This window comes from Helicoverpa zea, chromosome 3, assembly GCF_022581195.2.
Source record: "Helicoverpa zea isolate HzStark_Cry1AcR chromosome 3, ilHelZeax1.1, whole genome shotgun sequence".
NCBI lineage: Eukaryota > Metazoa > Arthropoda > Insecta > Lepidoptera > Noctuidae > Helicoverpa > Helicoverpa zea.
Window position 1 is genome coordinate 1,096,649 of NC_061454.1, and position 22,456 is coordinate 1,119,104.

General features: G+C 40.3%; 2 protein-coding genes and 1 long non-coding RNA gene across 3 annotated transcripts; all 3 read left to right on the plus strand.

The window, feature by feature from the left end:
• Positions 1-10,185, plus strand: LOC124646047 (enhancer of mRNA-decapping protein 4-like). The gene is made up of 8 exons (XM_047186069.1): positions 1-244; positions 478-613; positions 1,433-1,586; positions 1,839-2,004; positions 2,844-2,991; positions 3,311-3,452; positions 3,835-4,058; positions 9,911-10,185. Exons 1-8 carry the CDS (start codon positions 1-3, stop codon positions 10,089-10,091), a joined length of 1,395 nt encoding a protein of 464 aa, XP_047042025.1. The 3' UTR covers positions 10,092-10,185.
• Positions 10,186-10,272: 87 nt separating this feature from the next.
• LOC124646048 (reticulocalbin-2) lies at positions 10,273-21,854 on the plus strand. Its single transcript, XM_047186070.1, has 7 exons — positions 10,273-10,892; positions 11,078-11,225; positions 11,702-11,852; positions 12,266-12,343; positions 13,074-13,202; positions 18,947-19,062; positions 20,699-21,854. The coding sequence occupies exons 1-7, from the start codon at positions 10,703-10,705 to the stop codon at positions 20,865-20,867; spliced, it is 981 nt and encodes a 326-aa protein (XP_047042026.1). The 5' UTR covers positions 10,273-10,702; the 3' UTR covers positions 20,868-21,854.
• On the plus strand, positions 16,228-17,228 carry LOC124646050. The gene is made up of 2 exons (XR_006986299.1): positions 16,228-16,569; positions 17,058-17,228. It is a non-coding gene; the product is annotated as an uncharacterized LOC124646050 (long non-coding RNA).
• Positions 21,855-22,456: the final 602 nt, after the last annotated feature.

The following is a 22,456-nucleotide window of genomic DNA, read 5'->3' on the forward strand; positions in this document are numbered from 1 at the left end:
ATGGAACCAAAGCATATTCCGGCTGAGAATTCCGAATTTCGACGCACTCAATCCCTAACTTGCGTGGCTCTTAACGATAATGTCGTTCCCTCAACGTCGTATGGACACGTACATCGTGCTAATAGTGAGTCGTTCGGGGCGTCGTCTGCGCACTCAGATAGTCACACGGATAGCGGGATTTGTGATAGGATGGTCGAAGGTGATATGCTGACAGTGATGGAGCAAAAAATTGATAAGTTAAGTGGTGAGTAAGAATAATAAATATCTTATTTTTTGATGAAGAAACTGGCTGTTACTGGCTTCTGATTACCCGTAGCCACTGCCAAGGATGTTTATTTATTTATCACAACTATTACTACAATGTTACTACAGGGGAATCTAATGCAATAGTGTATTGACAAGTTTACATGTTCAATGACAGCCCATGGAACAAGGGACAATGAGGCTTATTAAACGTAATTATTCTGAAATTTTCAGACATGTTCCTGGAACAATGCCGCCTGCTCACGGCCTTGAAGGAGGAGATTCGAGGCTCCAAGCTGATGCTGGAGAAGACTGACCTATCACACAGTCAGATGCTCGTCGATATGCTCAAGACTACTATTAGTCAGAGGTTTATTTGTTTTATTTTCATATTATTTTGCAGTTTTTGCTATGCCTTAAAGTCATTACAATTACTGTACTGTGCTTACTAATAACTCCAGGGGCCCGATTCTCCTAATTTTACTTAAGCGACATACGATTCACGTTCGACTCGATTCGACTGAGATCCAATCCCGACTCGATTACAATTTAACCGTATATGTGGCATTCAGCTATTTTTTCTTTGAAATAAACGTTTTTATCCTTTTCTGTCATTCAATAATGAATCATTTTGTCTGCAAATGATTTACGATTGCAAAATGATTGTACAGCAAACTACCGTATAGACCAAAATCACCAAAATAGCAGACCAATCGCACACCAATCAAATGTCAATCGAATACGATTGGTCTTTTATTAGTAGCAGAATGCCCGATATGGTTAAAACTGCTATTGCGATCATATTGCGATTCGATTTCTATTCGATTTTGATATTATTAACTTAGGAGAATCGGGCCCCAGGAAAGTAGGTTTTCCTGAAATTAAGAAATCAATAGATTTGCTGATAGTTTTAGATGGGATGATAAAACTGTTTAATAGAAACTACCTTTGTGTCTTTACTTTAAAACCATATAGGTACTTACATACGTGGGTACGTAAGAACATTGGTTTTCTTTTGAACCTAGGTACTTTTTGCATATTATTACTGTAGATAAATTCTTTTTTTCATGTCTACCAATCTCCTATATCTATCTACGCATCTTGATCCAATTTAAAGAGACGCTTCTTTGAATTGGTCTTCTCCTGATGTTCAATGAATATACCAAACAAGTAAAAGCTTGTCTTCCAGGGTCGATGGTCTGGGCACCCCTATATCTGAGAGCGAAGACGGTGAGAAAGTCAACAACCGGGCGCAGGCTCTGCTGAGTGCCATCGAGAGCAGGAAGGAGGCTTCACTTGACAGCGAGATTAAAGAAACTCTCGTCAATTTCCTGCAGAGTGAGGTAGATCATTTTGGTGACTACAAAGGTTGCTTCAGTATTTTACTTTAGGTGCATTTTTTGTGTCAGCCCACAACAGTGGGGCCCGTAGCAAATCTCTGTACAATATAATATGTACCTATGTTAGTCTTCAAGGTAAATATAGGTATCTATGGGCCAATGCAGCCTGAAAATAAAGTAGTATAATAAGCTGATCAATAAGCAGTTGTCCTGCATGGTAAATCCGGCGGTAAATCCAGCTTGTTTCTCCCCCAGGAGCTAAAAAACCAAATGGTGCGAGCCACCGCGGAGTCAGTGCGTGGTCTGATCGATGGGTGCTTCAGTCGCGACATGTCGAGGCTGTACCTGCCAGTCCTGGAGCGCTCACACCGTCGCCTCATCGCGCACATACAAGCCATCATAGGACAGGCTTTTGTTGAACGTTAGTTATTTATCCATACTTCTATACCTACTAATATTATAAAGCTGAAGAATTTGTTTGCTTGTTTGCTTAAACGCGCTAATCTCAGGAACTACTGGTCCGATTTGAAAAATTCTTTCAGTGTTAGATAGCCCATTTATCGAGGAAGGCTATACGCTACTTTTTATCCGGGTTCGTGCAGAGGTTCCCATGGGATGCGGGTGAAACCGCTGGCAGAACCTAGTTTCTCATATTTCTTAAAAAAATATTGTCGACGCATGCTTCTTAAAAGTTTTATTCGTAAATCTATCTCACATTCGACTAAGTATAGCCAATTACCTACCTATTATACATAGGTGTAAATAGGCATAGGTAATAGTTACGTATATTAGATGGATAGATAAGACATTTATTCAGCACAAACAATAACAGACAAAAGATTGAACAAAAAAATTAAACAAATTATGTGGGAACAAATATGTATATTGCACCTGCACATTCTCTGCCTTTTGCAACTTTAACTTTTGCTAAATGACATTCATTCTTATCAGTAGCTAGGTAGGCGGTTATGGTTGACCTGCTCTTAACTAAGTCTTACTTACATACTACAACACACAAAGACAAAAACTTGTTTTAACATCTTTTAATACATAATTAATGCTTAATCCTTCTCTGCGTGTGATCAGCCTTGGGCCCGGCAGTTGGACGATAAAGGGTTGATCATTTTTGTTTTAATCATCATCATCTCGGCCATAGGACGTCCACTGCTGAACATAGGCCTCCACATTAGATCTCCACAGATACCTCAAGCGTCTTCCGGCGACCTGTTGTTTTAATACCAGTTTTATATCTTTGTACAGTGGAAGATAAGTTTTCATCCCTATTCAAATCGATGCTCAAAACGTCAGGGGCGCTTCGTCGCGCATTGGAGCACCATCAGCGCCTGCTCGAAGCCACCTCCGACCCTGGCAAGAATCTGGACATGACGCTGCAGTGTACCGTTGAAGAGTATGTCACATTCTTTCAGTTTTTATAGGCAAATTCATCTCTTCATGATATATGCTAATAGAGTATTTAGAAAAGTACCTAGTTATTGCGTAATTTTAGGTGCTTCGCTCCCGAAAAGCGAACTATCCTATGCCCGCCGCGAAATTGTTGTTTTTTTAGACAGTATGAGGTATGGTCGTGGTTCCAAGGCAGTGTCAAGGTGTTAAAACTTGAACCCTGGAAAACGTTATACATATTCCCTTAACTTATCAGAATGACATTCAATATGCGTAAGGAAACCAGGTTTCGAACAGCAACTTAACTTCCTTCCTACACACAGATTGCTTGAAAAAGAGCTAAAGCAATGGCGACAGAAAGTAGCAGATATCCTGTTAAGCCAGTTTCCTTCGATGTCGCTGCAGAACATGGAAGCCAGCGTCCTCCCGCCAGCTGCCCCACAAATGACAGCTATCGATCACCTGGTAATAATAAATCATCATTTTCCGAGCCTTTTCTCAACATGTTGGGGTCGGCTTCCAGTTAAACCGGATGCGGCTGAGTGGGTACCAGTTTTACAAGGAGCGACTGCCCTATCTGACCTCTTCAAACTGGGATTTTTTTAAAGTAACCTGTTAGATTAGACCATAAGCTGCAATCCTAGGAACTAGGCAGTAAATGGTTTAAATTCTTGATTTAAAAAAACACTTTGGTACACAAATTGAAAAATCTGGTTACGTTTGTACCTACCTATATAGTTACTTTCAGATAAGTAGGTATCTATCGTGTGCTGAAATTACTGACCCAATCGCATAAAATTATGAATTTTATTCCTGTTAACTCAAGTAAAAATCTGCCTTTTTCTAGATGCAAAAAGCGATAATCGACAAGAAGATTCGAGATGGCGACGTGAACGGTTCCTTCGAACGCGCCCTTTCAGCAGGTGACCTGTCCTTGGTCATGGTGGCCTGTCGTGCCATAGACCCGTCGGAGATCTTCGGCTCACCCTGCCGGATCCAGCAGCATGTCATACTGTCGCTGGTGCAGCAGTTAGCTACTGATATGCTGCATGAAACTGACTTGAAGTGCAGGTGATTGATAGAATTCTTGAACCATGTTTTGGTCTAGTTCCTCCTAGATTTAAAGTAAAACCTTTGATTTGCGAGAATAGTGTCTTCTTTGTTTTATGTTAAATTAAAATATTATTTTTCGAATTATTGGTAGAAAGTCTTTTTTTATGCAAATACGTAAAGGTAGTATAGCAAACCATTTACATTCCGAACATACTCGTCCAGTACGAGCGTCCCGTGGTCGCATCCCCCCGCGCTACCTTGACGGCGCGGACATAGATGCGCTCGGATAGCTTCGGCTTCTTTCGGCTCGCGCCGCTTAGGCGTCGAAGCGCCTACGACTGTTGGCCGGCCCGCACCCCGCGCAGTCCGCCACCAACCGGCGTGTGATACACACATATATATGTATGCTCGTTCCGCGCAGCCCCGCCAACAGCCGAGGCTAGTTAGTTTTATACACGAAGTCTATGTATACCACGAATCCTCCCGATAACTGTGTTCGTTAGTGATTAACTCTTTTTTTTGTAATAATTCTTATAACTTTTTTGTACTTTTCTGATAATGGTGTAGTGTGGTTATGTTCTTTCTTCATTATACAAAAGTAATCATAACCGGTGCGTTTAATTGGAAACCCCACTCCCATATGTGGCGCCCCAACGTTTATTTCGTGTGATAAAACTATTCCTACGCGGACATAAGTGTGGTGCGATAAATAAGTGGACACTTGTAGTGACGAACTATTTAGTTACCTACGTAGTTTTTACAATGCCGATAACAAGGAGCAGAGCCGCTAGTCTGACTCGCAGGGATGATACCCTCGAAGTATTCCCCGACCCCTCGAGACCGACGACGCCGACGCCGACCGCGCCCGCCTATCACCAAGATGGCGGCGGCGCGTCTTCGCCGCGCACCGACAACAACAACGCTACGTTTTCCGCCGATAACGTCGCGACTATAATTGCATCTTTGCAACGCTCGCAGACGGAAGCGTTTAAAGAGCTGTTCGACTCGATGAATCGCGCAAACGCATCTACTCCAGTCGCATTGTTAGGGCAAAGCACCCTTACCCGCTGCAAGGCCACCTTCTCCGGCCGACCAAAAGAATCGGTCGAAGCATTTATTGACGCCATCGAAGCATACAGCGAGTGCGCACAAGTGACGGACTCAAATATCGTCCGCGGACTTGCGTACCTATTCAAGGACGAAGCCGCGACATGGTGGCAAGGCATTAAGAGTTCCGTGTCCACCTGGGGCCAAGTAAAAGAAAATCTAATTAGTGCCTACGGGGACCGACGGCCACCGCCACGTATTTATTTAGAAATATTTTCCACTCCGCAACAACAACACGAAAATACGGATATTTTCGTTGCACGTGTTCGCGCCCTATTAGCGAGGTTGCCGAAGGGCGACGTATCAGAGTCAGCACAGATCGACATGACGTACGCCCTGCTCCACAGCCGTATACGCAAAAGATTGCGGAGGGAGGAAATTAAAAGTTTCACTGAGTTACTCCGCCTAGCACGGAATATCGAAGACGCGTACGATCAAAAGCTCACGACGCCGATAAGTGATAACAGAGTGCAACAAAATGTGCAACCGCCATCCACATCCGCACATCATAGTCATCACGCTCCGCGCGCGCCGCCCGCTTCGTCGCATAGCACGACCGTGCGCGCGCCGACCTCAAGTGTCGTGCACGCGCGCACGCCGACTTCGAGCGGCGCGATCGCTCGCGCGCCTGCCGCCGCTCCAGCCGCCGTCGCCGCGCGGCCCGCCGCGCCGCTCGCGCCGGCGCCCGCTCCGCCGACTCGCGACTCGCAGCGGCCCGCCTCGGTCAACAGGCAACGACCCGTCTGTTCGTATTGTAAGCGATACGGTCATATTAGGGACCAGTGCCGTAAGTTGGTGAACCAAGGTGAGCGTATCCAATCCACTATAAACTCTGCGGATAGTGAAACATTTTACTGTACTGATTTATTTTCATTTTATTGTACTGATTGTTTTTCATGTAAATATTTACAAAATGTTGTATGTAGCGATGCTACTACGGAACCCTCTGCTGGACGTAGTTTACGGCCTATTTTTAAAATTAAAATTATGAATTTTAACGGTACTGCGTTAATTGATACGGCCGCAAAACGTTGCATTGCGGGTCATTCGCTATATACTCTCCTTCTAGGTCAGGGACATTCTTTTAACTCCTCCTCACAGAACGTGAAGCTTGCGGATGGTATTATTCGTACTATGGACGTACTCACTACCACCTTAGAAGTACACTTAGAATCAAAAGTGATAACGATTCCGTTTATAGTTTTTCCCGACTCTACCAATAATGAAACATTATTGGGTATTGATTTTATTACCGCCGCCGGAATAGTTATTGATTTTGATAAAGATATCTGGTATTTTAGTAGCGATGACAATATAAAATACACCCTGTCCTATGAACCTACGTCGCGTAGAGTGTCATGCGCCTCTACAGATATACTAAGAGATGACGAGGGCACTCATCTTACGTCAGCTGAGCGACAGGCGCTCGCTGATGTTCTTAACCGACACGCACACGTTTTTAGAGCAGGGGGAGGTCCGACTCCATATGCTGAGCACCGCATAGAGACGGGGGATCACCCACCTATTGCTGTCCCTCCGTATCGATTAAATCCGTCGAAGAAACAGCTGATGAAAGCCGAGTTGGACAAAATGTTACGTGATGACATTATAGAAGAGTGCGAGTCAGCTTGGTGTTCACCGGCGTTGATGGTGCCGAAGTCCAACGGTGGCATCCGCTTCTGCGTGGACTATAGGCGTCTCAACGCAATCACCAAGCCTGACACATACCCGATGCCACGCATCGACGAGCTACTACAGAGCACGAAGCGAGACTGTTACATGAGCACGTTAGACCTTCGTTCATCATACTGGCAGGTAGGTCTTCGGGAAGCCGATAGGGACAAGTCTGCTTTTATCTGCCCTCTCGGTACTTACCGTTTCAAAAGAATGCCGTTCGGTCTCCGAAACGCACCTGCGACGTTCCAGCGTCTCATTGATCGTGTCCGCTCTTGTTCAGCTTTACAGGATGTAACCTTATTAGCATATTTAGACGATCTTTTAGTCATTTCTCAAGGTTATACTCAACATTTAAAAGACCTCGAGGCAGTTTTTAAACGTCTGGCCGAATTCAACCTCTATGTAAACAGGGAGAAGTGCGCTTTCGCTAGGGGGAGCGTTCATTACCTCGGCCACGTTATTACACAAGAAGGTGTTTCCACCGACCCTAGGAAGGTGAGTGCTGTTCTCGAGATGAAGGAACCAGGTAACCTTAAACACCTGCGCACCTTTCTACAAACATGTTCGTGGTTCAGAAAGTTCATACCGAATTTCTCGAAGGTAGCTGAACCACTTACACGCTTGACTAGGAAAAGTCAAGTATGGTCTTGGGACTCAGAGCAGTCTCAAGCTTTTGAGGAGCTGAAGCGTCTACTAACCACAGCTCCTGTACTGATCCAAGCTGACTTCAATCGTCCCTTCATTCTGCGTACAGACGCAAGTAACTACGCCTTAGGTGCGGTTTTATTACAGGGCGATGGTAATCAGGAAAGGCCAATTGAATACGCCAGCCGACTCCTCAACGCAGCAGAACGCAACTACTCTACCACCGAGCGTGAAGCGCTTGCTGTAGTGTGGGCGGTGGAGCGTTTCCGGCCTTACCTAGACGGCCAACCGGTCGTAATCGGCAGCGATCATCAACCACTGCGATGGTTGCTTTCACTTAAATCACCAACAGGTAGGTTGGTCCGTTGGGCGCTCAAGCTTCAAGCTTTTGACATCCAATTCCAGTACACACCAGAGAAAGCGAACGTCGTGGCAGACACGCTGAGCAGGCCGATCTGTTCTAGCGACTCTCGTGACAGCTGCGGTATCTGCTCAGTCATCTGTGACTTGCCTACGAAGACGCCTAGTGAACTTCGCTCGGAACAACTCTCAGACCCTGAAGTGGAAAAGATTGTCAAGGAGCTTGAGGGACCTGATGATGTCGCGGCCCAAAGATGGCTAGAAAGGGGTTACCTCATGGATCAAGGTGTCCTGTTCCGATATAATCCGGACTCTGAGAGTGAATCACCGCAACTAGTCATCTCTGCAAGCCACGTTCCAAATATTTTAAAAGAGTTGCACGACTCTCCAACAGCCGGCCATCCAGGCATTGACAGAACGTACCAGAAAGTAGCACAGCTGTATTATTTTACAGGAATGCGGAGAATAATCACTGATTATGTCAAAGCCTGCATCCACTGCCAACGATATAAGGCCACCAACGCCAAACCACCAGGCTTACTCCAGACACCCGTTATGAACCAACGTAACGAGGTGTTGGCTATAGATTTATTCGGCCCGCTACCGGAGGGAGACCAGGGGGAGCGATGGATTTTACTCGTTGAAGATACGGCTACACGATGGACCGAGCTGTATGCTCTTAAAGAAGCCACAGCAGAAGCTTGTGCCCACATTCTTATTGAAGAATACTTCATGCGCTTTGGTCTACCTCGTAGGATTATTTCAGATAACGGTGTCCAATTTGTTTCAGCCGTCATGCGCCAATGCATGACAGTATTGGACATCAAACAAAACTTCATTCCTCTCTATCATCCAGAGTCGAATCCTGCAGAGCGAAAGAATCGTGACCTCAAAGCCATGCTAGCTCATCTCGTAGAGGGAGACCACACTTCTTGGCCAAAGAAGTTGCCGGTGATTCGATTTGCCCTCAACAGCGCTAAGTGCCGCACTACAGGAAGATCACCCGCTTATTTGTCCTTTGGCAGAGAAATGCGATCCCCCACAGAGGTCGTTCATGACCTTCGTGCCATTGAGGAAAAGCATAACTTCGTGCCGCAAATTACACCTTATCTTAGGCAGTTCCTCCACTCGTTCTCAGCTGTAAGAGAACGCGTGGAGGTCCAACAGGACAGGGCGAAACGGTATGCTGACGCTTTGCGCCGACCGTCGGATTCTTTCCAGGTAGGTGACTTAGTAATGTTGAAGTCGCACCTACTTAGCAGCGCATCGAAAGACCGTACGTCGAAGTTTTACCCACGTCGCGATGGACCGTATAAAATCGTGGGAGTAGTTAGTCCCACAACATTCAATGTAGCCAGCACGCAGCAACCTGATGTTGTCATAGGCAGATACCATTCGCAAGACATTACCCGTTACCACGGTAACGATCACTCCTTCCCTCTTCCCGTCATCCCTAAAAGGAAACGCGGACGTCCAACGGTTAGGATACCAGTTCAGGAGCGAGGGCGTTCTCCAGAACTGGAGGGGGAGTGTATAGCAAACCATTTACATTCCGAACATACTCGTCCAGTACGAGCGTCCCGTGGTCGCATCCCCCCGCGCTACCTTGACGGCGCGGACATAGATGCGCTCGGATAGCTTCGGCTTCTTTCGGCTCGCGCCGCTTAGGCGTCGAAGCGCCTACGACTGTTGGCCGGCCCGCACCCCGCGCAGTCCGCCACCAACCGGCGTGTGATACACACATATATATGTATGCTCGTTCCGCGCAGCCCCGCCAACAGCCGAGGCTAGTTAGTTTTATACACGAAGTCTATGTATACCACGAATCCTCCCGATAACTGTGTTCGTTAGTGATTAACTCTTTTTTTTGTAATAATTCTTATAACTTTTTTGTACTTTTCTGATAATGGTGTAGTGTGGTTATGTTCTTTCTTCATTATACAAAAGTAATCATAACCGGTGCGTTTAATTGGAAACCCCACTCCCATAGTAGTCATTTTTTTTTATTTTATGTAAAATATCTTGTACCTACGCTAGCTTATTATATGACCTTTGGCTTTATATTATTCTTATGTTCACAGATACATATCACAGGCCATATTATGCCTGGACGTCCACAGCCGGGATACTCGCCCTCACCTGCCGCTGGTCGTGGAAGAGGTTCGCAAGCACCTCAAAAAGTTCCTCTCTACTTACCCCAACCACGTCGCTGGCCGACGCATCAAGTTGATCGGAATGGCAGTCAACCAGTTGCTCATGTAAACTTTGTAACTTTCAGATTTATGTGCTTTTTCGATTTCGATTTTGTTAGATTAAACTAATTCTTTTTCTTCTTTAATAAACAATCAAAATGCAATATCTTTCTTTCATATTCTACTTATAAATGTGCTTACCCAGCTCAGTTTAGTTAGCAACGTATTTCTACCTACCTACTGCTTAAATGGAATAGTAGGTACGTAGCCGTACAGCCATTATAACTATTTCAAAGCTAAAGCTGAAACGTGACTGATCATTGAAATATCGGATTATTGAAGCTCTGGTTGTTCGATATGAATAGGACAATAAAATTACATCGAATACAAATGGAAAGCCATAACTCGCCAGAGATGTTTCAATGTTTCTTACTATAACGGTCAGCTTTCGTCTTAATAATTTTTTTGGCTGCAAGCCTTGTTTTAAAAAAAAGATAAAAAGTCAATGATCTATTTTTTAATTGTTATGGCAACACCACTTTTAAACTGTCATCTCCAGAATTGTGGTCTTTTTTGCTCCGTCAATGTTATTTTCGAAAATAAACAATTTACTATGAAATTGGAATAATAAAGCCATAAAACGAGGTTATAAATATAGAATTTGTTGCGGTTTGCAATAAAATGGCTTTTAAGTACTTCTTGTGTGTTCTTTTGACTTACAACATGTTGTTGTCGTGCGCCTCGGCGGCGGTGCATGGGCACGGCGTGGACAACTTGGAGCGGGAGACGGACGGCAGCTTCCGCGCGCGAGACTACGAGCACTACGGCGACTCCGGCCACAACTCCGAGTTCGACCACGAAGCGATACTAGGTAAAACGACAACGTACCTTGTATTTAACTCGTATTGTGACGTCGGATGCAAGATTTAGCAATAGCTCGGCAAACTTCGTTCAGTTGATAAGGAATGCGTTAGCGTGCGCTCGAGATGTCGATGAAGAACGCGTTGTTTGTTTTCGTGCCGCTTGCATTGGCGTTAACGTACTATTTCTCGTTAGGGAGCGTGCGGGAGGCCGAGGAGTTTGACAAGCTCAGCCCGGAGGAGTCCAAGCGGCGGCTGGCTCTGCTGCTGCCGAAGATGGACCTCAACGGAGACCAGCAAGTGGACCGGAAAGAACTTAAGAACTGGATATTGAAATCTTTTATGTAAGTTTTATTTCATTCACTGTTTCTTATTTTTATTTATTGGTATGCAGGTTTTATGTTGTTTCAAGTCTGTGTGTTGTGTTATATTTATTTTGTTCAGCTATAGTGAACTGTGAATATAAAATGAATATTCAGTAAAAGTGTGGGGTGAAATCTGAAATGAAGAAAGCCACAAACCAAATATTTTTCTTGTAAAGTTGACTTTTTATTTACTGCACTTTTTATATTAAATCTCAATGATTGAGAGCTCTCACATTGCACATGAAGCAATTGGTCGACAGTTGACAGTCAGTTGGTTTACTAATGGATGGCATTTTGTTTTTGAAAAAAAAATCTCGATTCCAATTAGACTTTGCAGTCTGTCTGATGAAATAACTGATTTATGGGCTTAATTGGGGATTTATGGCTCAAAACAATCGGCTGACTAAAAGTATGTAGGTACTGTTACCCAATTTAACTTTAATTTCACAAAACAGCAACTTGTCTCGTGAGGAAGCGCAGGAGCGTCTTCAAGAAGCAGACGAGGACCGTGACGGAGCAGTAACCTGGCTGGAGTACTTGCACGACACCTTTGGAGTTGATTCTGAAGATGATGTGGGTCCTGACGACACTGGGGACTCAGGAATGGTAGGTTTACCTTGGCTTAGCAACGGTTTAATTTTTATATAACTGCTAAATCAATCACAATAAAATGAAGATAGCTGATATCCAGGAGATGGAAAAGGCTCTTACTCTTTGTCCAGGTGCAGTCAATAGTTTCCTAGGGAGAGGCACCAAGTCATGCACAAAATCTAGGAGACCGTAAAATTTCAGCTCCCATGCAATCTGCAGCCATGCTATCTATATTTATTTCAGACGCAGGTGAAATTGTGGGAAAAGCAATTTTGCATCCTGTAGGAACCACTTGACGTACCGCGATAAAATATACCTTATGTTACTCGGGAAGAGTGTAGCTTTCCAACACTGAAACAATTTCTCAAATCGGTTCAGCAGTTTCGGATAGATATAGAAAATTTGTAATAATTGTTTTTTCTTTGTAGCTACTGCAAGAAGAGAAGGCGATGTGGGCGATAGCTGACGCCAACAGCGACGGGAAACTTGAAATTCACGAGTTCCAGGTCAGTTCAGGATACTAATATTTTGGATTCCTCTGATATTCACTACATGTCTCAATTTTATTTGGGGTCTACACGGCATGGATTTTTCCTTATCTCACATCTTCTGCTTAGAAACTACCTGGTTTCCGACTACCTATAACGACTGCCAGAAATTTTCAAATGACAGCCAGGACCTACAATCTAAAGTGCTTTCCGAAACACGAAAGAACTAATTTTGACAATATGGTCACCCATCCACGGACCAACCGCGCCAAACGTTGCTTAACTTTATGATCGATGTCTCCTTATGTCACAAGAAAGATTATTTTTACTTTGTCATATTCATGTCTTAAAATAATAGTTTGTGTACCAAATGTGGGTCATACCGCCATGCTCCATTTTCTAAACATAATATTAACTTCCTATGTTTTGATTAACCACACCTAAACCATAAACTATTAAACTGTAAACTACTAGTAAAGTAAGGATTTACTTGATACCATAGATTAGATTTCTATGCTTGTTATCCTTTTCATTTATGGCAGCTGAACTTGTATTACATAGAAACATTATTGAAGAGACATTTATATATATAATGAGATAGTTTTTACCCCAATGCTTCTTAGATTATAGGTTCTTAAAGATACCAAAAAGTCTGTAGGTATCAAATCTGTTAAAAAAAAAACAACCTTCCAAATTAAGACATATCTTCCCAATCAAAATGACCAGCTCCGCTTAACTTCCTGTTCAGGTGTTTACGAACCCTGAGGAGCACGAGGAGATGCACCAGATCCTCATCAACCAGACCCTGAGGGAGAAGGATACTAACAAGGACGGACGCATTGACTTCAACGAGTATGTTGGGGAGAGAGGTAAGCACATAGTGCCATAGATTATCTATACTAACATTATAAAGAGGTAAAATTTGTAAGTTTGTATGTAGGGGGTAAGCTTTGGAACCGATGGTCGGATTTCCAAAATTCTTTCACTGCTATCTACAATGTTCCTGAGTGCCATACGCTATATTTAATCCCGGTACGGGCAGTAGTTCCCACGGGATGCGGGTGAAACCGCGGGAAAACGGCTAGTGTCGATATAAGATAAGCATAGTCATCACTATATTAAAATCAGGCCGATCTTGACACTTGGGTTAGCATAGTTTTTGCTTGGATTAACAAAGTTAGTTTCTTATTGCTTTCGCACGTAAAAAACTTTTTTAGGGTTGGTCTCGAAAATTACTGAATCGTTTTGCGTCAAGCAGTACATATTTCTTCAATACTAATACACGTATAAAGTGGTCAGTGGTCAGTTTCGAACCCAGCTATTTCAATGACACTTTGCTAAAACGGAGCAATGTTTACCAAACTACAACCTTAGACTTTATCCAATACAACTCTAATTTACATCGACACCAAACAAACATTAATTCAGTCTTATTTCATAGAGCATAAGGTTTAATATTCAAGGGAGTTATTCAAACAAGGAATGCATTTCTTGTGCTTGATATCGTCCGCCCACCTCGCGAGTCAAATGTCAAAAACAGCTGATTATTATGGCTATTAATATCGGTTAGAACGCATTCTCATCATTTCGTGAAATTAAATTAGCTTACCTAACTATCTTTATTTGGTTGGAAATTGCCTATAGCAGTTTTTACAAGATTGGGTCATCTTAAAAAGTAAAGGCGTCCACGACCGGTTTCGGCCACGGCGGCTGTTCTCATTTAAGGAGATCAGCCAGCTGCACAGGACATATTATAGTGCACGAGCATTTGCGCAGACACAGGTGGCCTCACTATTCCTTCACTCTCACAACCCGATGGGACGGCAATCCGACACCACCGGAAAGAAATCAGACGCAGATCCGACATTTACGTGTAGCTTTCCTCAATATATTGGCTATCTATCATCGAATAATTCTGCAAATCGATCCAGTAGTTGCTAAGACTAGTCTGTTTATAAACATACTTTTCAGCATCATTATAACATTTCTCGCTCCTATCGAACCTACCTTAACAAAAAAAAAAAACATGCAAAACCGGAGTTAGAAACTAATTATACGGACAAAGTAAACCTCTCCTAATCTCTGTAGACCTAGTAATTCTCACGCTACTAGCCTATTGTTCAACAGTTTAAAACAATAGCTGCTAAATGACCTGTAACTGTTGTTACAATGTTTGTGCGTGCTTGTCACCTGTTGTGTTTGCATGTTTGTTTTTGTAGATACAATAGAACACAGTTCTAGGCGATTCTTAAATATAATGAGTGAAAATAGCCTATCAGTGCTGGCACTTTTAGCTTATTTTAGATTTGAGGTCTGACAAGTTCTTTTGGAAAATTTGTATTTTATTTTGATCTAGAAAAAGTAATAAAAATAAACAGATTTATAAATTAAAAGAATACTCCGCCGCGTCTTTCCTTGATTCCCGAGGGTCATAAAAGAAGACTAATGTTCCTCGATAAATAGAATATTTGTCTGTCATGCGTCAAAATAACATATAGGCTGTCTTTTATCCTCACACGGCAAGTTAAAATGTGATGCGAGCAAAGCCATTGGAAACAGCTAGTAGTATCCTAGCAAGTGTAGTACATAACTTTCTGTAATGGAATTGATAAAACAGTATGAAGATAAAATCTTTCTAACTAAGCAATTTGATACACCACCACTTGCCGTCCATTATAATCTATCATCCCAATCAGAGTGTTGGCTGCTCGAATTAGGAGCGATTACGTCAATTAGTCACTATCGTTTACGGCCGATCCCAATATATTATCTATCCGTTGGTTCGCTTACTAGAGATAGAATTTTGACATAAGGCCCCATACTGTTACTGTTACAGCCTTTGTATCGTTCCACTGCTGGGCACAGGCCTCCTCTCGCATGGAGAAGGATTGAGCATTAATCACCACGCTTGCTCAATGCGGGTTGGTGATTTCAGACTATACAAGGTGTTGATTTGCATTTGTGCCATAGTTCAGGAGGAGGACATAAAATACGTAAATAATCGATTGGAATTACAGTAGACGGGAAATAGCTAATATGCACTGTTTTTTTTGTCATTGTAATGTCGTAGTATTTCAGAAGTAATCCAATTTTATGAATGAAATTAATGAATAATCGTTGCGTATGCGTTGTGTTCGCGTTTGCGTGAGGGAGCAGCACGGTTTTGAGGCCAGTAACATACGCGCCGAGTTTGAAAACGGGTAGGTGACATTGACGAATTTCCGAAAAAAAATTAAAATCAAAAATTTTCGTACCAATTTTTTTGTTGATTTGGGTTGAGAATCATTAGTATAATCACGTCCTTGACTATGGCACGCATGCAAATCAACAGCTTGTATAGTCCAGGTTTCCTGAACATGTTTTCCTTCACCTTTTTATCAGCCATTGGTTGCCAAGATATACTTAGAAAGTACATACAAAGGAGAATGGCAGATTTCGTACCGCATATTTTTGTCGTTGTTCAGTTATAGAATTTGTACCAATTATTAAGGCAACTAAGTCATTTATTTTCATGTTAGTGTAGTATTTTTAGAACTCCGGATTAATTAATTATACCAATTAAAAGATTCAAGTAATTAAACGTAATATAATCTTAAACTAAACGCTACTAAACGTAGTTCTGTTTTCAGAAGTTGCCATTTGTAAAATATCACGAGGCTCGAAATGATAAATAATTATTTAAACATAGAAATAACAGTAAATATAATTAACCAATTACATATTATACCTTAAAATGAATAATTATTGCATACTGTCTTAATAATTAACGATTTAATTATATAAATTATTTTCACCATCAATGTTTTTATTTTGTATTGGCAATTATTTTATTGACAGGTAACGGATATCTATCAGAGTCATATCAGAGTCTAGTCTCTGTCTGTCACATGTCTGTCAGTGTCTGTCATTGACATATAACTATAATTCTAAGCTCGATGGTGTCTGTTCAGTTCTTTGCTGTTGTTTTGGATTGTGGTTTGTTACTGCATCTGAGCAATTTAAGCAAATTATCTGGTCATTTTTACGTTGAGTCGAGGAACTGCTCCTCCGTACTCTATCTGTTGATAGTACTTTCGCGAAAGGACGCTTTATTACTTGTGTTATGTGTGTGTACGTGCTTTAAAATGACGAGTTTGCAATGCATCAATTGCAACGTTCGCTTGTCGCGAATACGAAGGCACGCTTTATCCGATGAGAGTGAAGATATCGTCAATACTATTCGGCTGTGGACATATCCTAGAGATGTAAGTAGTTTTCAAATAACATTTTGCGTACGAGTGTGCCAGTTACGAAGTGAGAACTTTTACGTGTTAAAAAGTAGACTCACCATATAAACTACACAATTTCATACTACAATAATATGAATGTACCTAAAACTAATCTTAACGTTATTTGAAAAAATAACAAACATTGTTGTGGTTGTAAAAATATTTACAGTTTGTCGTGTGTGTGTGTTGTGTTTGTACATTAACAAACATGTAAGTGATCTCTTACAGTTATCGGCACGGATATCGAGCCATGACCTTCACCTGCGCAGAAGCGATTTACTGCCTTATTGCCTTATGCGTACGGGTGCGCAAAGCGATCCCCACTCTTCCGCCGAGAGCCCAATATCCGTGCCGGTAACTTTTCATGTATTGTTTACTTGCCTAACTTGGTTTGTGTAACACTGTTAAAATAGTTATTTAAAGCAATGTTGAATCATACTCAAAATCACTTAAATATTTTCCAGATAACACCTGCTGACCCTGTTTGCCGCACGGAACAAATATTTGAATGATCTGCAAGTAGTTGTTCTGGGTCTGGGTATTTCTGCACATGAGTTTCTATGTTGATGAAATAATACTAAGAATAGATTAAATAATTATAAGAACAATAAAATAGATGTATATTCCTACAAAAACAAAGTTGTTTTATTATACCACAAACTAAACCCGAATAAATGTTACCACTGCTTAACTTATTTATTTATTACCCTAAATGTTATCACTGCTTAACTTATTTATTTATTTTATTCATAATTTATTGTATTTATTTTAATAATATTATTGTTTTATTTTTAATATATATTATTTAAATTGCCGGCGGACGTTAACACGTCAGCTTTCGGCTTTTGCTGAAAACCAGCGCTGAGACTCTGTCCAACAGAGTGACAGCAACATGCTGAGCAAGGGCCTTTTCGCGTGGATGTGACGCATATTTCCCCCACTATTGTGTATTGTCTTCTGTAGTTCTATGTTATTATTAATTCGTTTTTGTTTGTATTATTGTTTGTATTTGTCTATGCGTTATGTCCATGTGAATAAATGTATTTTCTTTCTTTCTTTCTTTCTTTCTAAACCCAAAAACTTTACCATTATCAAACTGTTGCAGTCCGCTGCTGGACAGGTATCTCCTAAATGCACTCTACTGAGTGGGTACGATCCTTATCTATCTATATATTTACCTAATTGTACGTACCTACCTAAAACACACCCAAGATTAAGAGACAAGCTAGGTAGAACATTTATTTTATCATTACCATAACAATGTTTATGTACCTAGCTAAAACAACTTACATGGGTACACTGTAGTACATAACCTTAAAAAACAAAACTGGTTATAACTTTTACTTCCCAAGTTCTAAAAATCTAAGAATTTACAAAGGGCTTGCCTATCATATTACCCACCAATTATAACCCATAACAATGTTTATGTACCTAGCTAAAACAACTAATATGGGTATACTGTGGTACATAACCTTAAAAAACAAAACTGGTTATATCTTTTACTTCCCAAGTTCTAAAAATCTAAGAATTTACAAAGGGCTTGTCTATCATATTACCCATCAATTAAAACAAAAAATATCCCAAAACACGAAATTTTATTAGCGGTACGAAAGTCCCATACAAGCCTGCCATTCGCCTTTAGAGAAGTTGCATTGGTAGTTGCCTGAACTGTAATCGAACCCACACCCTCATACTCGAGAGGTTGGTTCTTTACCCACTTGGCCGCCACGAATTATAATACAAGCCCCATACAAGTAATATCGAATGCCTATCTCTAGTAAGCAAACCTACAGATAGATAGTATATTGGAAACGGCCGTTAGTGACACAGTTTGTGACAAACGCACTTTGCACTTGCATACATTATGTAGTGCAGCGAATGTATTTAAATATAGTGGGGTCAACTAGCGGTCGGATTTTGACCGTTATTCGATAATATAATTTATGTAATACCAAGTTAGACCTGATGCACTAAATATTTTTCGTAATGTATCCTGTTTCTGGGATCCTACATGACATTTCATTTTTAGCAAATGCGTTGGAGATATTGCAATACACCTTATTTTTATGTACCTTCACTACGCAATAATGACATGACAAAAAAATAATATCTTAAAATTAAATGGGCTATGTAACGCTGTTTTTTTTTTTCAAATCCGAGTACCTAGTCCCTAAGCACGTTCAAGTAGAACAATTTAACAGCTTTATGCTTTAAGCTTTATCTATGTAGATTATATTTTTTAGTTTTTATACAATTAACAGGGAAGGAGGAAGATACAAATCTCTCTCTCTGGCAATTTTTTACCTATACGAAAAAAAGTGTCTGATTGATATATTTTCTCGCTACAGGCAACCAAGACAAGGGCTGGTTAATATCTGAGAAGGACAAATTCGACAACGATTTAGATCTGAACAAGGACGGAGTTATCGACATGGCTGAGATACACACGTGGATTATACCTAACAATGAGTGAGTATCTGCCTAGCCATCTCCTTATATTGGATGTCAGCTTTAGAAGCAGCTGAGTATCAGTGTTTTACTTGGAGTGGACAGTGGACTCCCTGTATGACCCGTAGTAAAAAATGAGTGAAAGGTGCCAAAGAGGAAACGTAAGGAGGGTTTTTCCTAGTTTTAATTTTTTGCGAAAATGGGTACATAGTCATTTTATATATTAACAAAATGTGCATTGACCATATCTTACTGTGGTGAGATAAACTTTTAAATTATATATATTTCTGATATGTATGACTGCTATGGATGGATATTAGTTTAAATTGATTAAAAATAAATATGATTACATTATTTCAGCGTAAGGTATAGTAAAAGATATGCTTCTCTTGACAGGTAACTATCATACTCAATATGTGTTAACTGATAAATATTTTAACCATTCTTTCATAGACTACTTAACTGACTTCCCCAGTTACTGAAAAATTTCTTATAACCCTAGATCTTTTTTTCAATTTATTTTACGGAAGGAAAATATCAAACAAGTGGGTAGAAGCCGAAAGTAGTGATTTTTGGAAAGAAATATCCACTTTAACTTTTTGGTACTTAAAAAGGGATACATTAAAATTTGCCACAGAGACCCATCCGTGTTCCCTAAATAGCCCTTTACATCCCAAAAGAACAATGTCAGACGTCCATACTAACTTAGGCTCAATAAAAATATTTCATGTACAGTGAAAATTCTTACAGTTTTTTGTGTAGTTTAATGTCAGAAGCTTTTCTATGTTTTCCACTTTTGCATGGAACTTCTCAAAACCAAAGTATTCCAAATTATTAAAACGAAAAACCTGAACTCGATAAACAAAATAATTACTTATTAACATGATATTTTTTTTGGAAAAGTTCTAGATAACAATTAAATATTTTATAAGAAGTTAGTATTTTATGTTTAAATTTTTGTAGTAAAGAACTTTGTGTCCGTGAGAATTTATTTTTAAAAGTTGATTGGGTGGGCCGAAACCTGACATTGTTCTTGAAGGCTGACCCCCGTTTTGGCCGTCTTTCACCCGTGTATACAAGCATTTTCAATCAAATCATCTTAGTGAATGTTCAACACTCCTTATCAGCTAAACTTGAGAACAATTTACTAGGTTTATGACGACGTGAAATCTCGCACCGTATCCAATTGTAGACATTGTAAATGGAATTATATATACCGGTTGTTTACATCACACTACTTTTCTATATCGGATTAATATTGTTATCGATACAAAAATGAATGAAAAACCTAAGACATTTATGTACACATTCTGTCACGGTTATTTAGCAACGTCTGTTTCACTCGTATCCTAAGCACACTGCCTATACAGTCTGATGAAACAGCTTATCATATTCTATATCACTTATATGTCCTTATCTCAGCAACTACTACTTGACCGATTTGAAAATATTCTTCTAGCCTTAGGTAGTATAGTTGTCAAAGAAGGGAAGTTCATTGGGAGTTTTACCCTGGTGGACTAAGTAATTCCAAGATATGTCTGACGTACTAAAAATATTATTAACATTGACACCCCCATTAAACCCAATATACAACCATTCTAATCATCAAAATTGATTAAAATCGCACCCAATTAATTCCATATTCCATCATTTCCAGTGAAATAGCAGACGAAGAAGTGGACCATCTCTTCGCTTCAGCAGACGACGACCACGACGACCTGCTATCATTCGAGGAGATACTCCGTCACCACGACGTGTTCGTCGGCAGCGAGGCCACGGACTACGGCGGCGATCTCATGGGAGAACACTTTGATGATGAGCTCTGAACCATCTGTTTTGTGGCTCTTCGCGTTGCTATTAGAATACGTTGAGGGTGAGTGTGTCTTAAAGTGGGGGTACTTTGGCTTTTTTGTCGACTTAAGTTTGCGAGTATTTTAGGTAAAAAGTTCAAGTGGATCCAAGTTGATTTGAAGTAGCAAAAATTTTGTTTAAAATACTCAAAATATCTAAAAAACAAAACACTGTCGACATCGTCACCTCTCGAGCCTTTTTCCCAATTATGATAGGGTCGGCTTCCAGTCGAACCATTCGGTTACATCTGTAGCTGATGAGATGTAGCGACAATAATAGTTATGTTGTAGTTGTCTTATATACGTATTTATAGACTTTATAGCAAGTTTGCTTTAAGCTTAGCTTTAAATAAAAAAGTCAAAGTACGCTCAGCTTTTGACACCATCTTTCAAGTTAAGTTCATACTCAGAACATGAAATTAGCGGTACCTTTATGTTAAATGTTAACAACTCACTTGAATAAAGCAATACTACAGTATGAACTGTTATATCAACGTATAGACGCGAAGATTTTCAATTCAAAGAGCGGATTTAAACGCACAATATACTTAAATAAATAAGTTATAAGACTTCCGCCGTTCAAGAGAATGGAATAACACGCCATTAAGTTTGGCGCGAACTATACCTTGTAACTATTGTATAGTACACTAGAAACATTTGTACCAAAATATAGGTATAGGCATTCGCCAATCAGAACTAAGTTATATCACGTGATCTTTGTAAAGAACCAATGGCAGTCCTTTATTTCCTATTTAAACTGTACGTGCTATATAAGTATAGTTTCTATATTTATGTTCTGTGAGCCCGAGTTTTAATTAGAAATATTGATAATAAATTAAGTTGTCAAGTCCTAATCGGCAGATTTTTTTACTAAAATTGTATTTTAACTCAATATTTTCTGTAATGCTTGATGAACTCATTTTATGTATTTATGAATAAATTATTGCCATTTATCGACAAAATTATGTTGGAAAGTCAATTTTATCTTTATCTGTGAAAACATCTCATATATTGTGTCGACGTCGATACTTATGTAATTTATTATAGTTCGGCCATTCAGAGAATGCGTTCCTGACACGTCGCGATTGAACTGACGACGTAATAACATTCATTGATTATTGATATAATAATGTTGTTTTAATGCTCCTCAATTGTTAAAACGGTAAACAACCAGCAAAAATATTTTTATCGTAACTGCAACGCCATTGCAAAGTTACGTCGTCAGTTCAATCGCGACGTGTCAGGAACGCATTCTCTGAATGGCCGAACTATAATTATTAGTATTATTTAATAGATTTATATTAGTTTCAAATTGCGGCCTAATTTTAATGTAGTGTGTTATCGAAATGTTTACCTCCAACTGGCAACTAGGTATAATAATATAATCAATAATCTCTCATGTGGCTTTACTTGAATAAATAAATTAATGCAATTCATTAGTTACTTAAATATTGTGAGGAAAACATTTCGTGTTGGTCAGCTTATTATTATTCAACCAGTGACAATATAAAACATTAAGCAAACAACCTGGCGGAATTTTCCTGAACGATTGTAATTCAGGGTTC

Coding starts and splice junctions, on each gene's coding strand:
- LOC124646047 (XM_047186069.1), top strand. CDS start 1: ATGGAACCAAAGCATATTCCGGCTGAGAATTCCGAATTTCGACGCACT. Junction 614..1,432: donor AAGACTACTATTAGTCAGAG/GTTTATTTGTTT, acceptor CTTGTCTTCCAG/GGTCGATGGTCTGGGCACCC. Junction 3,453..3,834: donor TGACAGCTATCGATCACCTG/GTAATAATAAAT, acceptor GCCTTTTTCTAG/ATGCAAAAAGCGATAATCGA.
- LOC124646048 (XM_047186070.1), top strand. CDS start 10,703: ATGGCTTTTAAGTACTTCTTGTGTGTTCTTTTGACTTACAACATGTTG. Junction 11,853..12,265: donor ACACTGGGGACTCAGGAATG/GTAGGTTTACCT, acceptor TTTTCTTTGTAG/CTACTGCAAGAAGAGAAGGC. Junction 19,063..20,698: donor TGGATTATACCTAACAATGA/GTGAGTATCTGC, acceptor CATCATTTCCAG/TGAAATAGCAGACGAAGAAG.